At 32.5% G+C, this 22,464-nt stretch overlaps 3 protein-coding genes, 1 long non-coding RNA gene and 3 other non-coding genes across 7 annotated transcripts; all 7 read left to right on the top strand.

Annotated features, from left to right (window-relative positions):
• The first annotated feature begins 930 nt into the window (after positions 1-930).
• LOC130509549 (uncharacterized) lies at positions 931-1,590 on the top strand. The gene is made up of 2 exons (XR_008943551.1): positions 931-1,141; positions 1,249-1,590. It is a non-coding gene; the product is annotated as an uncharacterized LOC130509549 (long non-coding RNA).
• Positions 1,591-5,006: 3,416 nt separating this feature from the next.
• LOC108836309 (LOB domain-containing protein 12-like) lies at positions 5,007-6,095 on the top strand. Its single transcript, XM_018609481.2, has 2 exons — positions 5,007-5,239; positions 5,493-6,095. Exons 1-2 carry the CDS (start codon positions 5,078-5,080, stop codon positions 5,895-5,897), a joined length of 567 nt encoding a protein of 188 aa, XP_018464983.1. The 5' UTR covers positions 5,007-5,077; the 3' UTR covers positions 5,898-6,095.
• An 8,112-nt stretch (positions 6,096-14,207) lies between these two features.
• LOC108844265 (UDP-glycosyltransferase 87A2) lies at positions 14,208-15,797 on the top strand. The gene is made up of 2 exons (XM_018617485.2): positions 14,208-14,748; positions 14,827-15,797. Exons 1-2 carry the CDS (start codon positions 14,253-14,255, stop codon positions 15,690-15,692), a joined length of 1,362 nt encoding a protein of 453 aa, XP_018472987.1. The 5' UTR covers positions 14,208-14,252; the 3' UTR covers positions 15,693-15,797.
• Positions 15,798-16,671: 874 nt separating this feature from the next.
• On the top strand, positions 16,672-16,742 carry TRNAG-GCC (transfer RNA glycine (anticodon GCC)). Its single transcript has one exon. It is a non-coding gene; the product is annotated as a tRNA-Gly (tRNA).
• A 929-nt stretch (positions 16,743-17,671) lies between these two features.
• On the top strand, positions 17,672-18,706 carry LOC108845438 (mitogen-activated protein kinase kinase kinase 20-like). Its single transcript, XM_018618650.2, has one exon. It carries the CDS (start codon positions 17,722-17,724, stop codon positions 18,667-18,669), a length of 948 nt encoding a protein of 315 aa, XP_018474152.1. The 5' UTR covers positions 17,672-17,721; the 3' UTR covers positions 18,670-18,706.
• A 1,144-nt stretch (positions 18,707-19,850) lies between these two features.
• On the top strand, positions 19,851-19,921 carry TRNAG-GCC (transfer RNA glycine (anticodon GCC)). The gene has a single exon. It is a non-coding gene; the product is annotated as a tRNA-Gly (tRNA).
• Positions 19,922-19,926: 5 nt separating this feature from the next.
• On the top strand, positions 19,927-20,011 carry LOC130510312 (small nucleolar RNA snoR114). Its single transcript, XR_008943989.1, has one exon. It is a non-coding gene; the product is annotated as a small nucleolar RNA snoR114 (small nucleolar RNA).
• Positions 20,012-22,464: the final 2,453 nt, after the last annotated feature.

Here is a 22,464-nt window from a genome sequence, read left to right as displayed (position 1 = left end):
ATTAATCTTAAATCTATAATGAGAACTCCAAACACCATACCCTAAACTCCAATACCCTAAATTCCTGGCTATAAATTTATAAAGATTAAACCTTATGCTTTAAGTAATAAATTATAATTACTATATTATACTTAATCTAATATTTTACGCTCATACAAACTTTTAATTTTCAATTATAACTTTAAAACCTTAACCTCATACTTTATATCTAAACCTCAAACTGAAATCCCCAAACCCTAAATAATAAAAGTTAACCCTCGACACTTTAAATCATTGTAGTTAAAATCATAAATAATAACCAAAATATATTCACTAATTATATAAAAAATATTTTAAACATTTACATATAAGACTTAATACAATTTATTTTCTTAAAATATGTATAGAAATTAAAAATTTTACATATACTTTTTAGAAACAAACATTTTAATATTTAATAAATCTTAACACCAAACCCTAAAACAATCTTCAAATCATATATCCTCACTCCAAATTCTAAATCCTAACTCTTCTCTTGAACTTAGACTTTTAGTCATAGAAATTAAATCACAATCCTAATAACAAACCTTCAACTTTAAACATATGCATAAAATCATATACCCTAAACTCTAAATTCTGTTTTATTTTTTATTTTTAATTATCATAAAATTTAATTCATACACCATTAATTACACCAACATATTACCATTAAATATACTTACACAAAATTAATCTAGTTTTAACAAAAAAAAAACTACTTCATTTTGAGAATATACTTACAACTCGTTTTGGCTCCAATTTTTTTTTTTGTGTGTGTTGGTATTAAACTTTTTTAGTTATCCCACGTTTTGAGAATATTCTTTTTTTGTAACTGCGTTTTGAGAATATACGTTATCTCATAACCCTACTTTACTCTTTTGTCTCTTTCTTTTTTATTTCGTGTAGCCTCCACTAACTCTTTCCTCTTCATTCTTTTTCTTTTTTTCAGTTCTCCATTTGATTATATCTCTCTCGTTTTCTTCTCCCTTAGAACATCTTTTTATTTCTCTTTCTCTCTTTATAATGTTTCAGATTCAGTCATGTTCTTCTCCCTCATTAAAGCTAGAAACTCATGAGCCTACTGCCTCTCAACGACTATATGGATCTGTACGTAATGCAAATGGTATTAACAAGAGTTTTATATATCTCTCTCCGTTTCATTTCTTTTCCATTTTGATTTGTTACTTTTGCAGATTCCAGATTGGTTTATTTGATTTTATTTGATGTTAGATTTCGGATACCGATGGATGTAGATTGAGCCACTACTTCGTCGTAGATTTGGCGACTACACTGTTCGAGGCTTTCATCAGGAAGATATGAAAAAGCCAGTGCCAATGATAAAGGAGAATACAAGGACAGCGGGGTAGACAAGGGCGGAAGGAGAATCTACCAATGCCGTTTGGTTGCTGTAGTGTGATGGAGGCAAAGGAGGTGGTGTAGGAGACCAGTCTTACCCTAATTTTCTTTGATTTGGTTTGTATTATAATTGGTTATCTAATACCAGCTTAATTTTTTGTAACCAGTTAACCAATATGTGGTTCCGATAATCAATAAAATATATTTTAGTTACGATTTCTTTTTCTTTTTAAATTTAGTTTTTATAAAAGAATCATTTTTATTTAATTTTAAATTAAATTATCTTTTCTAATTAATTTTTAATAGAAATATTTTCAAAAAGAAAATACAAACCCCACGCAACAATAACCAAATTATTCGGTGAGTATTTGACAATTACCACAAATATTTACGTGATTATTTAGTTACAAATTGTAACGGATGTGTGACAAGAATGATGTTACAAATTGTGTCGTATTTACTAACGTAATTTTGGGTAACTCTTTGTGACGTTTTTTACTACTATTATCACGTAACAAATTGTAACAAAACTGACACTGTTATAATCGTCTCTATACTTGTGACATTTTTGTGACTCAATTAAATTTGTGACGACTTTATTGTGACCTTTAAGAAACAGTCACATATTCGTCACAATAGAAAATTTGTGACGAAATGTTTAAACATTGTGACTAAAAATATTGTCACAATATCTACTTTTTCTTGTAGTGAAAGGAGAGATTGGTTGAAGTTTTGATGTGAATGTCTTTCAAAGCAACAAACATTCACGTTGGAGGCCATTTCTAAAGAGTCTCGGTCCTGATTAGGGTTTCACGTCATTCTCACTTCCATAGTGTATTATCCTAACATTACCCACTTCCTCTCTCTCTCTTGATTTTTTTTTCTCTTTTATTATTAATAAAATTGCGTAGCGAAGTTTTCTTTTCATATTTCCTTGTGTTAAAAAGGTCAAATATAGGCCACCATATGACTCTTTTTCAAACCATGGAATACTATATGGGATCATTCGTTTTGTTCTTTCAGGTATATATAGAAGATAAACCTTAATTCTTATATCACAAATATATTGATGATAAAATTACATCTACTAACAGTTATGTAAGGAAAATGGACTCATGTTTCTAACATACTGTTGGTTCTTTTCACTTTTGATGTAAACAGTTTTCTAACTTGTTTTTACAAAAGATAAACGTAACACTGAGTATTAAAAAAACACTGAGTATTTCTTTTATTTTTTAGTTGGTCTCTGATATCTTAACTATTCCAAACCCAACACTAGCAGTAGTTTAATGTATCAACAATTTTTTTAACAAAACATATGAAACTAAGACTTTTTATAAAACAAAAAAATACAGTTTTAATTTAATATTGTTTGAACTGAAAATAAAAAATATTAAAGTAAACTGTATTTTTGTTTTATAAAATTAAAGTCTTAGTTTCATATGTTTTGTAAAAAAAATTGTTGATACATTAGACTATTACGTCAAAAGTATGCATTTTTATGAAACGGAATGGGTACTACACAACATAATAAATAATGTATCAAGGATATCAAATATATATTTTTTGTATCCAACCATCTCACCCTTTTCGGCTGTTGAAACTTTTTTTTTTGTTGAAAATAGGCTTTTGTAACTCAGAGTATCACCAACCATTGGTTTCTAAAAATTAGTATCTAAACATAATAATAATATTATTTTATTCTAATAAAATTTTGTAATTAAACTTTATTTTATTTGTCAAAATTCTGTGGTTCACAATCTTACACATCAAAGAAGAGTATAATAGGAGTTTCTTGAAGACTGTATTTTTTTGCAGACTGTATTTTAAGAACCTTTTCTGACATTTTCTATTTTCTTTTTGTTATTGTAATTTTCTTTATTTCATAAGAACTTCATAAACCCTTGAGAGCATTTTTAATGCAGTTTTTGAAGTGGGTTTCTGCAGAAAAAAGTGGAGTGTAGGTCTCGCCACTATGTCAAAATCGATGAAAGAAGGCGCCAATAAAGAAACTTATTTGGTTTGTTTCTTATACTATTTTACGGGCTCCACGACATGTGACGGCCCGCAATTGGTGCACTTTTTTTTTTTTAAATCCGAAAAGTTAAAAAAAAAATAAAGAAACCTTATGGGTTTCTATGGATAATCATGTTCTGAGGAGCTAGTTAATTTTTTTTTGTATAAATTTTATACTAATAACAAGAATAAACATAATGTAATAAGACTGTCGTGGTTTAAGAAAGAAGAGAAGAGTCAAAAGACAACGTGGGGAAACTTCTCAAACTACTTCGAACGCCAACCTACCACGCGCCTTTGCGGTGCTCAATCCATTTTTCTTATCTACCATCATATTGCCCTTACCATTCCCAGGGTCTAAAGCGTCATGGCAGACGTCGCCATTGATAATTAACGTGTAATGTGTCTGTATTCCCATCATATAGTCCAAATTATGGATCTATTTACAATGTTAAGAGGAAAAGTGCAAAGGATTTTACCCAAAGATAAATAATACAAAGAATATTCAGACATTTTTTTGACTAAAATAGTCTGACACTTCCATAAATCAGCAAAATGTTACGGCTAGATGTATAAATGCATTTCTAATTAAACAAAGAATTGGATATTGATAACCAGTCTGTTGCCAACAGGAACAAATGAAGGAGCTAGCTGAACCCCACTTTTATATCTTCAAAGTTAAAAATAGTTTCAATTACTATTTATATGAAAGATTCGCTCTCAAAGATTCTCTCTCTGTAATTTACCAAAAAAAGATTTTCTCTCTGTAATTACTCATTTACCAGTGTTAATGGAAAAAAATCCCACATCAATAATGGAATAATATGTAAAATAAATTTTCTACTAATTACTTTTGAATTGCAATTTCATAATTAACTTAGTTTTAATATGGTACAAGTCTACAAGAGTCATTCGATTGATAGATTATTTTGGATATTGTCTCCACAATTCTTCACATGCTAAATGTCCACAGCTAAATATAAAGAGTTAGTAATGAAATAAAGTTTCATAGAAATAGTTGAAAATAATAAAATAATATTAAAAGTGTAAATTCTTATATTATCAATTAATGATCAATTAGTTTTGAGTTGAAAACTTATAATAAACTCAAATTTAACAACCAATATCTGAGTATTGAGACATAATTGTGAAATATAATAATAAATAAGTATTATGGAATTAGGTGAACTAATGATTATAACAACTCACACAGAATGCCTAATAAAATTTAACAAATTAATGTAATTGTTAAAGGAAATCCCGACAGTTTTAATGTATACTAAGATAAATAAAGAAGAAAACTGGTGGAAATTTATGGCTAACTGGATTCAAGAAAAGCAATTTAACTTTGTCATCAGAAAAACCAAAGAAACTAAGGGTGGTTGTTTTCATAATAACTAAGTCGAGAATATAACTTCTTAATTAAAGTTTTAAAGAAAAAAAAAAGTTTTAAAGAAAAACACTTAAAGTTTTTTTTTTGGTCAAAAAACACTTAAAGTTAGGATTAAATGAACACATGTGAACACCAACCTAGCTCGCTCTCTACAAAGCCTTCAAAAACCTATTATAAATAGACACCTCTCAAACTCTCTCCCTTTAACTCTAAGCTTCGCTTTTTTTCCTTCTTTTTTCTCAAACTTCCAAAAACCTCAAACTTCAAGACGGTGAGATCGTGATCAAAGTAGACATGGGAGGTCCAGGATCATCACCATGTGCTTCCTGTAAGCTTCTACGAAGACGCTGTGCCAAGGATTGTGTCTTTGCACCTTATTTCCCTCCTGACGATCCTCACAAATTCGCCATTGTTCATAAGGTCTTCGGGGCAAGCAACGTCAGCAAAATGTTGCAGGTTCAACTTCGTTCCCATTTTGTTTTCTTCCCGCATATTTTGTTCGGTTCAAAGATTTCAAAGATTTACCTCCATGATCAGTTGATATATATCTAAAACACTTTACTACGATAAACGTATTTTACTCTAGAATTCACTTTGATACTATTTTTAGTTATGCTTGAAAAAATATATGAACTTATACAAAAAGTAATAATTAATGGTAACTTTACATATATAAAAATAGATACATGGTTGGTATAAATTGTCACAGGAGCTACCGGTTCATCAAAGAGCAGACGCGGTGAATAGTCTGGTTTTCGAAGCAAACGCACGAGCTAGAGATCCGGTATATGGCTGCGTAGGAGCAATCTCCTTCTTACAAAATCAAGTCTCCCAGCTTCAAATGCAACTAGCAGTGGCTCAAACCGAGATTCTCTGCATCCAAATGCAACACGAAACAACTTTGCAGTCTCATCATCAAGTACTTGAACTAGACCAAGACGACAAAGCTCTCTTACCACACAGCAGTAATAACAACATCAATAACTGCAACAACAGCTATAACTTGGGCTATGCCATGTCTTCTGGGCAATTGATGTCTAATTTTGCTTCTCCAAGCAGTATAATGCAGATGCAAATGCAAGACCCTCTTAAACAAGAGTCTCTTTGGACTTGACTTAAGCCATTGTTATAAAATTACTCTTTCTTTTCTGGAAAAATCAGTGAAGGCTCGATGAGTTTGCTTCTTGGCTATGTTGAAACAAGAGGATATGGGAACAAGTTTCGTGTAAGAAAAGTAATATATAAGTCAAAAGCTTAAATGCATGCATGTGATGAGATGTAGTTAGAAGTTTTAGAATGAGAGATCTGTTTCTCACTTTTTGTTCCTCTTTCCTTCTCATCTGAAAAATGAAACTTTAGATCTAATTCCAAACCTATTTTAATCTTTTGAAGTCTTCTATTCTTTTCTTTACCCACGACACTTCTTTCCCAAAGAAGCCGACTCAAAACTTTGTCGCTTTCAAACTATGAGAAAATTACATGGGTTAATATATAAATACTTAATATCTTTTTAATAAAGTTATATTCGAAAACAAAAGCAAGTTTGCTTTTGCGGAATATATATTCTAATGTATCCTTAAAATGTGGATTTTGTTTCTATTTGCGATAAAGTGAAGTTGAAATCGACTGTTATTCAAAAACAAATCTACATGATTCAAAAAAGAATAGTGCGAGTTCGCCCTAATTCTCTCGGGTACGACAATCGAGGCGCCGTCAACTCATTTCTTCCTCGACGCCGGTAAGGCCGCCGGCGTCGGGTCTTCTCCTCCGACGTTTGTATCTCTCCATCGTCTGTTCGCTCCTCTAGCTTTCTCTCTCCACCGTCACCGCCATCGTCTCGCATCCTGTTCTCCACCGTCATCCTCTCACTCAACTCTACTCTCGCTCTTCTCTGCATCACCACTTCCCAAGCTCACTTCGTCGTCAACAACGCTCCCGTTCAGCTCGTAGTCGTCGCCAACTGCGTCTTCGTCGTAGCTCCTCTCAGTATAAACGGAAACGCCAGATCTATTATTTCTGAAGGAAAGCTCGCCAGATCTGCTCTCACCGGCCTTCACACCTCCACTGTGTTGACTCCCTCAACGCTCACAGGGAGACACTCTTCCAGATTCGAACCGGGTGCCCAACAACAACAAAACTTCCGTGGGCTCTGGTTTACATCGACGAGTCCCACCAGATGTGGTGGTTTACTTTCGTCATTGGTCTCTGGAGTATTTATACGGCCACTACATGAAGCTCTTCACCCCTCACCCAACAATAACAATGACTCAAGCGCTTTCAGTTTGATTGGATTTATGGATTGTTTGGTCAGATGTATTTTGGTAATACTTAGCTGGTTCCGACACGGTAATGTCGAGGTCCGAAGTATAGAACTGAGCTCAGTGTCCACTCCTCCAGAAAAGTTCAATAGTTTCAGAGTCTCCATGAAGGTGAAGATGTCTCCTTTATCAGATTGCTCATCCGGTATGACCAGGGTTCACCTAGCCCAAATCAGTGATGTTGTGCTTAATTTAAGAACTCTATTTGTTCAGCCATCACAGGTCACTATTCGGTTTCATGGTCCATCCATTTTGATCGTCAGTTTCAAATCCAGGATGTTTATACTCTCCGTTTCTGTTGAGATTCACCTAGTCTCTTCGGGGAGCTTCGTCGTCGGAGCTAGAGCTGCTCTTGCTTGTTCCGCTTCATTCCAAACTTTGCTGTTTGGTTTATTCAACGTCGTTTACGACTATTCCGTGCTCGTGGTAGTAACCTATTCAGGGATGCACTTGATGATTTCCCACGGTTCTCCTGTTGTCGAGCAAGTATCTCCCATTAACTTGTTATCTCTTGTTATATTGTTCTGTTTCTTCATTATGTTGTTCATCAAACCGTTGAGAATCCCTCCGATTATTATCTTATCACTGTTGAGCATAGCTCCGGATGTAATCACTTAGACTTTTTGTTTTAATATAATCGTTTGGTTGACAAAAAAAAAAAAATCTACATGATTCAACCTTTAAAATTTGTTTGACTTACTATATATTTATTCGACCGACCTTATTTGATTAATCATAAGCAACACGTTAGAACGTAAAGTCGCATGTACTGTTGCCTTTGTACTAGACCTTTCTTTTTAAAGAAAGTATAAACTTTAATTGAACAAACTCCTTGGAAAAGAGGAGGAGGTGGTGTTGAATTTGATTATGATATCTCCATTGCTAGTGTTCATGTGATCAGTAGACGAACTTTTTTTTCAAAAATTATGCCTGACTTTTTTTTTTGCTAACAAAAATATTGCCTGTCAGACAAGGGAAAGAATCTTATGACTAAAAACAATCGATCATGTTCTTACAAAATATATTATATGATTTTCTAAGGGCATCCTCATTAGTGAACTCGAGGAGAAAGGTTCACAGATAATATTTTTGATTATTTTATTTCTTTTGTTTTCTGTTTTACTAAAAAAAAAATTAATAATTACACTAATCGCGAGCTGCCACGTGTTATGGGCCCGTAGAATAGTGATGAACCAGGTTCACTAAAACGACTTCACGCGGCGCGGATTCACCAAAATTGGATTATTTTAATATTTTATTTTCTTGAAAAGCGTGTGAACTCTTCCTTTGATACTCTAATGAGGATGGCCTAATGCCCTTAACTTGTTTCTGACGATCATACCAAGCGAGAGAACTTATAACTGTCTTATTCATATCATAAAATTATTGGGATGATATAAATAATATATCTTCAACTTTACGCGTAACATTTTTTGTTAAGGAGAATAATTCTTTTTTTTTTCTGTGTTGGTTGAAACTCTCATGATCTTTAGTATATTAGTACGTTACACTCATGTATACACCAAATTAATTATGCATGTCAAAATTTATAAAAACAAAACCAACAAATTTTGGTTAAAAAAGAAACAAAAAAAGTTTATGTAAAATATATATATATATATATATATATATATATATATATGGGGTGCAATTTCTCTATATATTTGCCATGTGTTATCTTAGTTTCTTTAATATGCCAAACTAGAGTTAATTAAAAGCAGAAAGAGAATCCAGATAAATGATTTGATTACAATGACAGAAAAACACTAAAAGGGTGGATTGAATCTGAAATTTGAAATAATTTGAATTACAGGGAAATTAGAGAAATTGGTGTAATTTTGTCAAAACACTGTAGAATCTCATATAAAATAGTGAGATTTTGATTATTATTTTTATAACTAATGAACTCTTCAAACACTCTATAAACATTTAGTATTCTAAAGTTGCTAACTTAAATTTTGTTTAGCAACAGTTAATTTCATAATGTTTTATAAACTAACAAGTTCAATAACACTGAATTTTAAAGTTTTTTTTAAAATCTACGTTTGAATAACAGTGAATTTGTTTTTTTTTAATACAAACCACTTAAAATTCTTAGTTGAATATATACTTCTAAGCTTTTTTGGACTAATAATAGCACTACTTTTTGTTGCTTAATTAAGGTAGTGATTGTTTGTTTTTAGATTTTGGTTTTTAGTTTTTAGTTTTTGGATTTTGGATTTTGGTTTTTGGTTTTTGGTTTTAGTTTTTGGTTTTTGAATTTTATATTTTAATTTTTGGTTTCATAGTTGATTTTATTTTTTTGAAAAACAAGATTGGTAATTTTAGATTTTAGTTTTTACTTTTAGAATAATAAATATAAAACATCATTACTAAAACGCACATAAGCTTGTTTGAAATAAATAAAATAACAAAATACAAAACACTAAACAATATAGTTCTATTTTTACACATAAATTTAAAAATTAATTCTATGTTTAAACATAATTTTTTTAAAAATATATATCCATATATTATTTAATAAATTCTGTATATAATATGTGTAGGAATCTGTACATGTAAAATTTTAAGTAAATGTGTAGACATAATTTTTAACAAAATTTACCATATATATATATATATATGTATATATATATATGTTAATGGTTAACTACAAAAATTTAATTATATGCGTATAATTTAACTATATATGCAATAATGTTATATACAATTTAGAATTAAATTATTTTGGATAAGTAATATTTAAAAATTTAAATTATAACTAAAATTAACAAATGTTTCTAAAATCGTGGCAAATATAAGTTTACACATATGTTATAGTACATAACAATAGTTATATTTTTGAATAAACTAAAGTTTAATTATATTTTAAAATTAACAATGACAAAAGAATAAAATTTTAATTAAATATTCTCTATATAAATTAATAGAAAATTTCCTAAAATACAAAAGTAATTAAAGTGTAACAAAATTATTATACTTTTATTTTAAACTTTAACTAATTTGCTATAAAACTTATGGTACACAATATTGATTAAAACATTAATAAATTATTACGTTAATAAACTTAATTGCTTCAATAAGTAGTGAAGTAAAAATCCAACTGTTTAGAAAAGTAATGTTTTTAAGTTTGTTTTGTAGAATGATAAGTGTATATCTTATATACTACTAGTGATTTTCCGGCGCTACGCGCCGGGTTCGTATGTTATACTTTTACATAAATTTATAAATTATTATATTGTTTTAACAAATAAAATATGTTAAATATGAAAATAAAAATACATTAAAAATGATTTTTTCTAGATCTTTTTTATAGTGGTTAGTGACCGTATTGCATTACTTTGTTTGAAGTTGTTTAGTTCAAAGTGTAATAGCATAAGTGGTTGTTACTAATCAATTTAATAATAATAGAATAAAAAGCCGATAGTCATAACAAAATTAATTTAGTTTTAAACATAAAAATTGATGTTTTATATAGAGAACATACTTATATTATTAATTATTAAAATAACTATATATGAACTATAAACTTTTACTAATATATTTAGTTCAAATAATAGAAAGATGGAATACGTTTCAAATTCTTTAAATTTTATAAAAAATAAGGGTGAAGTGTCAATTTTTGGTAAAATAATTGGTGAGTATCTAATATATATTTTTTAAATTATCATGTTGACTTTTAAAATATAGAGGTGCGAGTTGTATGTGTTACTTTGGTTTCAAGGTTTCTAAAAAATGTATCTTAAAATAAGAAACATGAAATTATTTTCTATATTAGTTTTGTTATAATGGAAGATTTTGTGTGTGTTCATAACGAAATTCTTGTTTGTCTACCCTTATTTAGAATATCAACGAATATTAATTAATATGAATCTAAATATGTTTTTTATCTAAAAACTATAAATGGTTCATAAACTCCTCTATTTAATGGATAACTTCTATTTTAACCGGAATGGAACAGTTTCACCAAATCTTCATAGTAAAAAGTCAATTTATTAATTAGTAAATGAGATGTTAGTATTTATAACGATCATGAAAAAGACAATTTCTAACTATCTGTGATATTGGAGCTTGCTGACTTATTACATTTAATAATGGGTTTGACAGTAAATGGTTAGTGTGGTGTAAAGGATTAATGGTGAGGGTGGTGTGGTTTACATAATTTTAAATAACTTTAGTAACCAGACAACATTTTTATTTTTTTTAGATTGGAAGCAATGATTCTTTTTTTTAGTTAAGTTTCAAGAGTATATTAATCATGTTCACGGTTTTTAAAATGTAAACACGGATATCATGCATCAGGGAAGTTATTGGTTTCCTTACATAGTGTAACATAGAAAGATACCATAGAGTTTATGTGTCAATACCAATAGACCAAATGTTAGTCTTTTGGACTTGAATCGCCATCAATTACTAAACATTATTAGAGTGAGATGAGTGGAATTTCTAGATTGATTACATGACGGTTACGTCGATTGCGTTAAAGAAAGAGAATCGTAAAGGCTCCATTCTCCATCGTCAATATCAAAGACAAAAAAACTTACACCCGATCCAGATATTGAACCGTACGATTTACCGGGTCTCTAGATCATTGAATCAACCGTGGGTGAACCGCGGTTTAGTAAATGAATTAATTTTATTATATAATAATATATTAGTTATGAAAATAAATATATAAAAACTAAAGTTAATATTTTAAATGTTTTCAAACATAAAATAATAGTTTGAATATGTATCTATTTTATGTTTATTTTTTTTTGAAAAGACTTAACTTTAGGTTCCATTTTTGTATTTTTATTTGACATACAAAATATTAAAAGTAGTTTAAAGTATTTTAAAAAAATATGTAACATAAGAGTTATGAAATCTAAAAAAGATGAAGACATAAGATTCATAATAAATTAAACTTCCAATCCAAAATTAAAACATCATTGTAATAAATTGTCAATAACAAAAATAAACTAACACATAATCACAATTAACACTAAAACACATTAAATAAAGTTGAAAAATATTTTAATTATTTAATGGAGAATGCCACATGGCATTTTTTCCCAAGGAGATAAAAAAACTCAACTTTATTAGTATAGATATTATTTATCTAAATTAATAATATTTTAAAAATAAAAAACTACTTTTTAGTTGGGTTATCAGTTTTCGTTTGGTTCGAGTAGTGTTTTTTGGTAATTTCAGATTCATATGAAAAAACATTGGATAATTCGGGGTTTTCAGTTTTTGGGTAGTTAACTCTAAACCCTAAACTTTATACCCTAAACCCTAAAACATCAAATCTAAACCCTAAAACATAAAATTTAAATCCTAAATCCTAAACGTTCAAATCTAAACCCTTCATTAAAAATAGTGGTAAAAGTGGTTAGTGTAAACATGAAAAGTGGTACTATGAAAATAGTATTTTTGGCAATTTCTCAACAATCAACCTCTAATTTATGCAGAACTCAACAAACTTTCTGTCTAACATATTCAGATTATGAAATTAAAAGCGTATTAGTACGTGGAAACCAAATTATAGCATCACATACTCAATCGGTCTTCAAATGTACTTATGACAGAAGGATGCTAATAAAATAGAACATTGTACGATTGACAGAAGGATGCTAATTAAATAATCTAGTGGCATCATTTTCTCTCTTTTTCTTTAATAGGGTCTAGTGGCATCTTCAATAGTTATCTTTATTTTTTTTCAAAAATCAATTTTATAAGTATATTCTGTTAGTATTATTATTTTAATAATGGTTTTATTGTTTGACAAAAAAAATAAAAAAATAATGGGTTTTATTTTTTTAAATTTTATTATATTTTCTAAGCAAAGCAATAAATTATATGTTTATCTTAATTAAGATATCATTATATAAATAAATATAAAATTCTATAAACATATAATTCTCTATTAATGTATAGTACTCTTAGTAAAGAATTATTATTTTTATTTAGGTATTAACAGAAAATACTTACTTACTTTTAGATATAATATTAATTAATCCATAACATAATTTTATAAATAATCAGCTTAACATTAAAATGAATTTTGTGAATGATAATTTTCAAATTTAGTGTAAAACTATTTATAATTTCAAAATTTCTCTTAAACCACTGAAAACACATTTCTCTCATTTTTTTTTATTTTCTCTCAAAATAATGGATCATTTAAAATGGTCTGGATTGTGTACTGAACTTTGTGTATATTAGAATAAAAACTGAAATCATATGTGTATGTACTTTATACGACCATGTGTAATATTTCATCCATCACATGGAATAAATCGACTATGTGTAAATATTTCATATGGAATAAATGGACCATGTGTAAATATTTCATCCATCACATGCCAAGGCTTTTTTTTTTGAGAAAGTGCAAATGCTATTTTTCATGATAAACTACACCTATCTTTTTTTGTTTGTCACAGAGATAAACTACACCTATCAAACAACGTATAAACTGAATTAGGAAAAAAACTGAAAGCATATTTAAAGAACATAAACTACATGTTAAAAGAAATATTTATAAAACAATTAGGTCAAACTTCAAATACCTAGCTAGTCCATGTAATAACTAAAATTTCTAAATTCTCAAACCAAGATATGATATATACACGTCTGTTGTCCATAAAAAAGAAGATATGATATATATATATATATATATATATATATATACGTTGTTGTCAGCACATCAACAATGTAGAACATATTTTTTCAAAAAAAAAAAACAATGTAGAACATATTATTAGCTATAAATCTATCTGAGCCGAGCCTTTTCAGTAGAACGGGGTATAAATGGAGGCCCATTACTCTAGTATCGGTCCTTGAAATACTGCCATCTGAAATTCTGGATACTGCAAGGCTTTCACATTTTTTCCAAATCTTTGGAAAAGTGTACCTATCTCCATTTAGATGACATGTAATCATGAAGAAAGATCACTTGTTACGTGTCCAAATCTTTTTTTTTTTTGAAACTTGCCTTACGTGTCCAAATCTTACCCACACCGAAAGAAGACAATTCGAACTTCGTAATGACTTTTGAAGTGATAATGACTTAACATTTGACCACGTTTCTTATTGTCCCCACGGTTGCATAATATAAACTCTCTTCATCTCCTCACACTGACTACAACCGCTCACTTCTTCTCATCCCTATGGATCCAACTGAATCTCAGCCACTCAGACACCGCCACGTGGTGGCCCTGCCTTGGCCCGGAAGAGGCCACATAAACCCGATGATGAACCTCTGCAAACGCCTCGTCCTCCGTGACACCAACCTCATCGTCACATTCGTCGTCACCGAAGAGTGGCTCGGGCTCATCGGACCCGACCCGAAACCCGACCGGATCCATTTCGCCACTCTTCCCAACCTCATCCCTTCCGAGCTCGTCCGTGCCAACGACTTCATCGGCTTCGTCAACGCCGTCCACGCCACGTTGGAGGAGCCGTTCGAAAAGCTTCTTGACCGCCTCAGCTCGCCGCCTCCGACGGTAATCGTCGCCGACACTTACGTCTTATGGGCGGTGCGTGTCGGAGAACGGAGGAACGTTCCGGTGGTTTCTCTCTGGACTATGTCCGCCACGATTCTCTCCCTCTTTCTTCACTCTGACCTACTCGTAAGTCACGGCCATGCTCTGTCCGAACCATCAGGTAGAATAGAAGCAACTATATAGCTTTTCTTTCAGACAGCAAAAGTCTCTTTTCTACAATTTTTTTTTGAATATTTAGAATCAAAAGAAGAGGAGATCGTTGATTACATCCCCGGTTTACCTCCGACGAAGCTCCGGGATCTTCCTCCGTTATTCAAGAACTACCAAGTTTTCAAGAAAGGCGAGTTGTGTTTCGCTGAGCTCCCGAGAGCTAAGTGTCTTCTCTTCACCACCGCTTATGAGCTTGAACGTAAAGCTATAGACTTCTTAACCTCCAAGCTCGGTATCCCGGTTTACTCTACTGGCCCGTTAATACCCTTTGAGAAACTCTCCTTTGAGAATAAACCGGATTACATCCGGTGGCTTGATGAGCAAGCGGAAACCTCTGTTCTTTACGTTTCGCAAGGGAGTTTTCTCTCGGTTTCCGAAGCTCAGATGGATGAGATAGTGGAAGGAGTCAAGGCGAGCGGAGTCCGGTTCCTTTGGGTGGCTCGTGGGGGAGAGTCGAAGCTGAAGAAGGCTTTTGAAGGTAGCGCGGGTGTAGTGGTGAGCTGGTGCGACCAGCTTCGTGTGTTGTGTCACGTGGCTGTAGGCGGGTTTTGGACACATTGCGGGTTTAACTCGACTCTGGAAGGGATGTATTCAGGGGTGCCGATGCTGGCGTTTCCTTTGTTTTGGGATCAGATTCTGAATGCGAAGATGATCGTTGAGGACTGGAAAGTTGGGATCAGGATCGAGAGGAGGAAGAAGACGGAGGTTTTGATAGTCAGAGATGAGATCAAGGAAGTGGTGAAGAGGTTGATGGATAGAGAGAGTGAAGACGGGAAGGAGATGAGAAGAAGGGCATGTGACCTCAGTGAGATATTTCAAGGAGCGGTTGAGGAAATGGGGTCGTCTAATGCTAACATCGATCATTTCATAAGGGATATTAACAATACAACTTGAGGATTATTCTTCTTATTTGTAGATCAATAGATCTTTTATTAGTCAAATTGTTCTTTCGAGTCTCCTACCGTGTATATCTTTCTAAGAGGATGGTTCTTGCTCGGAGGTAGTGGAGGAACCGGACGTGTCAGGTTCTCTGAAAATGGTTCTAATATTTCTAATTTAAACAAGCAAGTAACTTAGCCGATCAAGAAAATATAGTAATCAAGAAATTAGCATATCGTCTAAGTAGTACATTTGTCTACGTCTGTGTTGCTAATTAGTGAGTTCCTCTTTTCCCCTATCGATGTCGTTTGACTAGCCAACGGCTTAGCTAATATATTCACCAGTGGTCTAGTGGTAGAATAGTACCCTGCCACGGTACAGATCCGGGTTCGATTCTCGGCTGGTGCATTTAGAGCAGTGAAGATGTTGGCATAGTGAAGGTTGGGCCCTTCGCATTCCTACGACTACTCTCGCATTCGATTGCCATGTGACTGAGCTCTTTATTTTTTTTGTTTGATTACGAAACCCTTCTTTGTGTTTTAAGTATTTTTTGTTCAAATGAAACTTAAAAAAGACACCTCAACATATATCGTGCTAAGTGTTACAGAACTTTAAATTCCAAACTATTAAAACACCAGAGAGATAGAGAGTGTCAAGCACTGATATTTTCAATTTCAATGCTGGCGCTTTTATCTACTCTCTTGAATATCCCTGCAATCACCTGTTGTTTGAAATGCATAAAACACACACACACACAACTTAGAAGAAGAAGAAGAAACATCAAGCTTTTATAACTTAGATTAATATTTCTTATGTATAGTCTTGGTGATCACTGTATTATGGTTTGGGTTTAAGTAAAAGTTACAACTATCCACGGCCTCCTAATTAATACAACAATAGAATGGTTTAGCTAATTAGTAAATTTCTTAAAATGATGGGTTCTGTGCTGTCCTTGCTCAATCTGTTGCTAGTTAAGCCTTGATAGTTCATTAAAGCACCAGTGGTCTAGTGGTAGAATAGTACCCTGCCACGGTACAGACCCGGGTTCGATTCCCGGCTGGTGCAGCTAAGAGCTGTGATGATGTTGGCATTAGCAAAGGTTGGGTCCTTTGCATTCTTCTGATCATCTCAGATATGATTGCTATGTGACTGAGCTCTTAACTTTTGTTTTTTATATTTGTTTGTGTGTTCTAATGTGATTTATATTTAAAAGATATAGAATGAAATTTTGATGAGGTTAAAAATGTTGGTATATTTAGTAAATGAGAAGATAATATAACTTCCTTATGAATTTGACTACGACAGAGACCTTCGGGACTAAGTACATATCTATGTGCATTCCGACTGTCTCCAAATATCTATGGAAATATGGAACAATTCGTAAATGTAAGCTACAACTACAAGATTAATTAATTATCATGCTATATAGATAAAATATTTTTTTTTTGGTCAAACAGATAAAATATATAAAATTCTCATATCGTTGAATTGAATGTAGGTGTACAAGATCGATTCAAGGCTATTTCCCTTTTTCTTTTTTTTTTTGAAACACAGTCAAGGCTATTTCCCTAATCCCTAACTCTGTAACTGGAAGTTGTTGTGACAGTCAGCTACCCCCGGTAGTGTTCAATGTCTTTCTTTCAGCTGTAATAGTACATTCTGTAGTGTCATAGAGAAATTGAATAACGTTTGTGTAGCCGTGAGGCTCAAGGTATGCTCAAGTTATTTTTACACAGGGTGAAAAATAAAATTTAAATGTTTGATCCAGAGGATCAGGAAATTGAATAATTGATCCAACAGTTATAATATATTGGATTGTGGGAGCAACATTAGATTTTGTTATTTTCTTCTTTTTTTTGTTTGTTAACACATTATTTTTTGTGAAAAAATATCTTTTTTAAAAAGGAAAAAGGAAATTGGGAGTTGTGACGCGTTATCGGTCAGTTATATATTTGATGTTGGGACTCTCTAACCAACGTTAGTTCTCTGATTCCACTCCACTTAGGGTTCTTTTCATCTAAATCTCTCTCTCAAAATTATTGCAATGGCATCAGGACCTGCTTTGTTATTTGTAAAGCAACTTGGTGAAGGTTCCTTTGGTTCGGTCAGTCTCTATCAAGGCCTTCGCTACGACGGCACTGTGGCTTCCGTCGCGGTCAAAACCTCAGACCGTCAACACGCGGAGTCTCTCTTCAGAGAGGTTCAAATCTTGTCTGAGTTCAAAGGGTGTACGAGAATCGTCCAGTGCTACGGGACCAGAGTGAAAGCAAGTCTCAACCAACTTAACGGTTGCGTGGAGTACAAGATACCCTTGGAGTACGCTCCTGGTGGAAGCCTTAGTGATTTCATCAACAAATTCAAAGACTATAAACTTCCTGATCCTATGATCCACGCACACGGTTACGTTCACTGCGACCTCAAACCGGAGAACATCCTCGTTTTCCCTAGCCACGTCAACAACAACGGCGTGTGGAGATCTTCTTTCGAGTTGAAGATATCTGATTTCGGCTTGTCGAGAAGGGAAGGAGACAGTAGCTGGTGGAGCCCTAGTCGTCCCTTTGCTGGAACATCGATCTACATGTCTCCGAACTCGGTTTCTTACGGTGAGACAGAGAAAGATCTCGACTTGTGGTCGTTAGGGTGCTGTGTGCTTGAGATGTACACTGGGAAGAGACCTTGGTGGCATAAGAACTATGAAGCGGATGATCTCATGAAGGACAAAGAGCCACTGATTCCGAGTGATCTTCCTTTGGAAGCAAAACTCTTTATCTTGACTTGCTTTGCGAGGAGATCAAAAGACGCGTCGAGATTGTTGAGGCATGTCTTCGTGGGTGGAGACGGCAGGAAGAAGAACACACAGCCTTCTCATGTGAGTGATAGAATTGATCTTCAACTGGCTAACTTTATTAGAAGGAATGTTTCTAAAACCCAAAGCATTCGTGTACCTCCTGCTGCTGCTCAAGTCATGCCTCACAAGACCATCATGGCCTAGCTTTGCTCCTGTTCCACTTCCTCATGTCATCTTTTTTAATCAGTAGTAAATGTCGTTTTTATATTGATTTAGTAGAGAATTATGTATACTGACTTTTTTTTTGTCTATGAAACAATTTGAGAACTTATGTTACACTGCATCTTTTCTTCTTATATCTTTTATCTTTTTACAACAACACAAGATTACAGAACACCCTGGACAGAGTAATTTTCACAAAAATCGTGAGTAATCTTAAGTAGCATCTTTATTTTGTCATCAAACAACAAGAGGTACCTTTTAGGTGAATAATGCAATAGCTTAATTGTTGATATATAGAGTATCTTCCAACAATGCATGAACTTACTGGTGCAGCTAATCCTTCATTGGGCATCAAAACTCTCTCTCCCATTGACTTGAATTAGAGGCCTGAACCTTTTGCTGCAGCTAATCCTTTCATTGGGCATAAGCGTTTTTTCCAAAGGACCAAAAAAAAATCCTTGTCCAAGAATGGTTGTGAAATTTTGTACTGCCTTCTGAATATCCCTACAAGAACTTTCAAGACTATAAGCTACCCAAACAAGGTTTAGAAACCTCGATTGATCTGTTCATATTTGTATGCTTGCTTGGTCACTATCGAAACAATCTCATGATCGAATATGCTAAGGAAAATCCACTATGAACCCATCAAGATCATGTCTCCCTGTCTGCCTTATTTACTTCCATTATGTTAAACTACTTACAAGAAGTAGGTTGCAGAGAGCGGCACATTACAATAACAAAAAGCATGTAGAGTGGCGGATGTATGATATGATTATATTTTGGTGGGGACAAATCCTATATAAACTTTAAAAAGATAGCTAGAAAATGTTATTTACCTTCAGAGCTTAGTTGGTAGGGACGTTCTCAATAATGCTCTTGTGAAGTAGTTGAAAAGATGATATAACAATAATATGCAGAACGAGAATGAATCAAGATCTCTTCTTACTCAAAGGCTGAAGGATAGCTAAAACAAACTTTTCCGAAGAAGCTTTAAGTCTACAGTCTCCAACATTGGAGTTTGATAGATTCGGGTGCGAGAGACCATCATTCTCTCTCCTCATCTGAATCGCCATTTCCTTCAACGAACGTCTCCTCCTCTCTCCGATTCTGTTTCCGTTTTGTGGTTGTATAGAAATCGGTGACGGTAATTAAGTAAACAATCAGCACCAGTGGTCTAGTGGTAGAATAGTACCCTGCCACGGTACAGACCCGGGTTCGATTCCCGGCTGGTGCACTAAAGAGCTGTGAAGATATTGGCAATATCGTCGGTTGGGTCCTTCGCAATCATCTGTTTAATGTGATGAGATTTGCCGCCACTGAGCTCTTCTTTTTTGATTTTTATCTTCTTAACAAATAATTGATTCTCATTGTGTTCATCTTGGTATTCTAACTATGAGCATTATCTTCACTACTTTCTTCCGTTCTGGGGCTCTGTACTCTAATTATATTGATTATATCATGAGATTAATATATAACAATGTCCCAGATATTTTGGGTTTGCAATTCCAATGGCTGGCTAATTCTGACCAGACTGAATTTGCACAATCTTGTGGTTAATCTTATGAATGATGTTGCATTCTGAAATTTACAAAGACATAACCTTTGGGGACAAACTGCAAACGAAAAGCAAATGTTATCAACAATCTATTACGTAAACAAGGATGAACGTGTGGTAATAAGTACAATTTGCTCGCCATTGGTTCCATCACGAACCTGCATGAATACATCAACCATAAGGTAATACAAAGACTTCAATGGTTGAGAATAGGATCAATTAACAAGTGGAATGGATAAAAAAAAGAGCTTATTTCAACCCAGTCCAGTCATGACTCGTGGACCTGTTTCTTATGAAATCAACAGAGTGGGACGTGGATAGGACTCAATCCCGTCATGACCGAATAAAAGGACCAAGAGGCTGTGTTTTGAGTTGCAGTCACATAAGATTAGGACGGGATACGATTTGACTCCATGCATTCAATCGTTGGGAAGAATGATAGAGATGAACCTTTTGATCCAGCTAGTCCTCCATTGGGAAGCAAATCTCTCTATACCTTTGACTTGAATTAATTAGAGACCTCAACCTCTTGCTGCAGCTAATGGTTGTGAAATATTTTGTTGCCTTCTAAATATCCCGATAAGAACTTTCAAGACCATAAGCTACTCTACAACCAAATAACAATTAACAGATTCATAACAGTCACTTGTAGTGTATTTAGGTATGCCTGAAGCAGATGCAGATGTTGAGTTGGTAATGCATTCTCAGGTATTCAACGCTTTTCATGCACCCAATTTCTTTTTAACGATGACTCGTGTATGTTGATTATGTTAAACTCAGCCTTGGGTTGACGAGTTAGTGAGTCTTATCATTTATAGATTTAACAGTGTAGTTTTGTAGCTAACTATATATATAATATACTCCTTCTGTATTATTTAAGTGATATTTAGTGAAAATTTTTTTGTTTCAAAAAAATTCTAGATAGAATTTGAATATCATTTGAATTTTTTGACCAATACAAAATACTGTGACTTTTTTTTATTGGTTGAATTACTTTCATTTAATGATAATTTTATATAACCAAAAAAAATTATATAGAAATGTATTTTCTTAATCCATATGCAAAAAACCTTAATAATCACTTATAGTGAAACATAAGGGGTATAATATAATACGCTTCACAATTTTTTTTTATAGTGAAGTAGAGCTTGACCCGCATATCCGTGTGAGTATTTTTTTTTTGCATAGATGTCGAATATTAATTGTACAATCTAATCTTTTATGGTTTGTCCCCTTCTTGTTAACTTCAAAAACAAAATTTTGATGTTTAGATCAATGACACGTTAGAGTTTCTCACTTTAGGATATCTATTCCTTTGTCTCTTAGGATACTATGATTTCTAAATTTACGTCCAAATTTTTTTCACCATGTTTACATATTTAAACTACTCAGTTGAGAAATAATATTTTAGATAGGATATCATAATTTTGAAACCATAGAAAAATATGTATCATAATATTGTTTCTAAATATTTATTTGTATTTGTCATGTCTCCATTTTCTTTTATCTCCAAATTCCATAGGATTGAAATTTTTTTAAAAAAATTTGTTAATAATGACACATATGTTTATTACTTTGGTTGAATGAAAATATTAAAGACACACTTCTATTTTATAAACATTTAACATTTTTAATTATTATTCGAATCAATATTTTGTAAAATATTCATTTCAAACCCCAAAATTAAAGTAAGTACTATTTACCAAAAAATCAATATCTTGAAAAACATATCCTATAACATAACTTTTTCACAGATTTTTGCTTTTATAGTTTATATTTGTTTAGGAAATGAAAGATTCCAATATTTTATGTTATCTAAATATTAGATAATCTGGTGTAGCACATATGATTTTCTAAGGAAGCAATATTTATTATGTATTTTTAATTTCATTAATTAAAATTATTTATAGTTAAGAATATAAAAAGAGTGGCATTCACTTGTAATTCTTTAGAAAAAGTCAGGGTTATTTCAAATTTGCACTTTTATTTTAATAGTTTAGATAATTTGATGGCAAAATGAGTTTTTAAATCTCAACTATTTGAAATCATCACTTTTAAAAGCACCCGCAATAGTGTTACCCATTGGAGTCCTTAGAATTTTTTTTTTGATTTTTTAATTATTACATTTTTCTTTTTCAAGTTAAAAGAATATATCAACCAATCGCAGATCGCCACGTCTCGTGGAGACCCATAAATAGTGCAAGGATTCACTAAGAAAGAAT

Source organism: Raphanus sativus, chromosome 3 (genome assembly GCF_000801105.2).
Source record: "Raphanus sativus cultivar WK10039 chromosome 3, ASM80110v3, whole genome shotgun sequence".
NCBI lineage: Eukaryota > Viridiplantae > Streptophyta > Magnoliopsida > Brassicales > Brassicaceae > Raphanus > Raphanus sativus.
The sequence above is the reverse complement of the archived record's forward strand: the minus strand, read 5'-3'. Positions and strand labels throughout refer to the sequence as shown.

Bases quoted from the DNA above. Each gene is read 5' to 3' on its own strand.
- LOC108836309 (XM_018609481.2), top strand. From the start codon at position 5,078: ATGGGAGGTCCAGGATCATCACCATGTGCTTCCTGTAAGCTTCTACGA. The intron at 5,240-5,492 runs GTTCAACTTCGT...AAATTGTCACAG, and splicing joins ACGTCAGCAAAATGTTGCAG to GAGCTACCGGTTCATCAAAG.
- LOC108844265 (XM_018617485.2), top strand. From the start codon at position 14,253: ATGGATCCAACTGAATCTCAGCCACTCAGACACCGCCACGTGGTGGCC. The intron at 14,749-14,826 runs GTAGAATAGAAG...TTGAATATTTAG, and splicing joins TGCTCTGTCCGAACCATCAG to AATCAAAAGAAGAGGAGATC.
- LOC108845438 (XM_018618650.2), top strand. From the start codon at position 17,722: ATGGCATCAGGACCTGCTTTGTTATTTGTAAAGCAACTTGGTGAAGGT.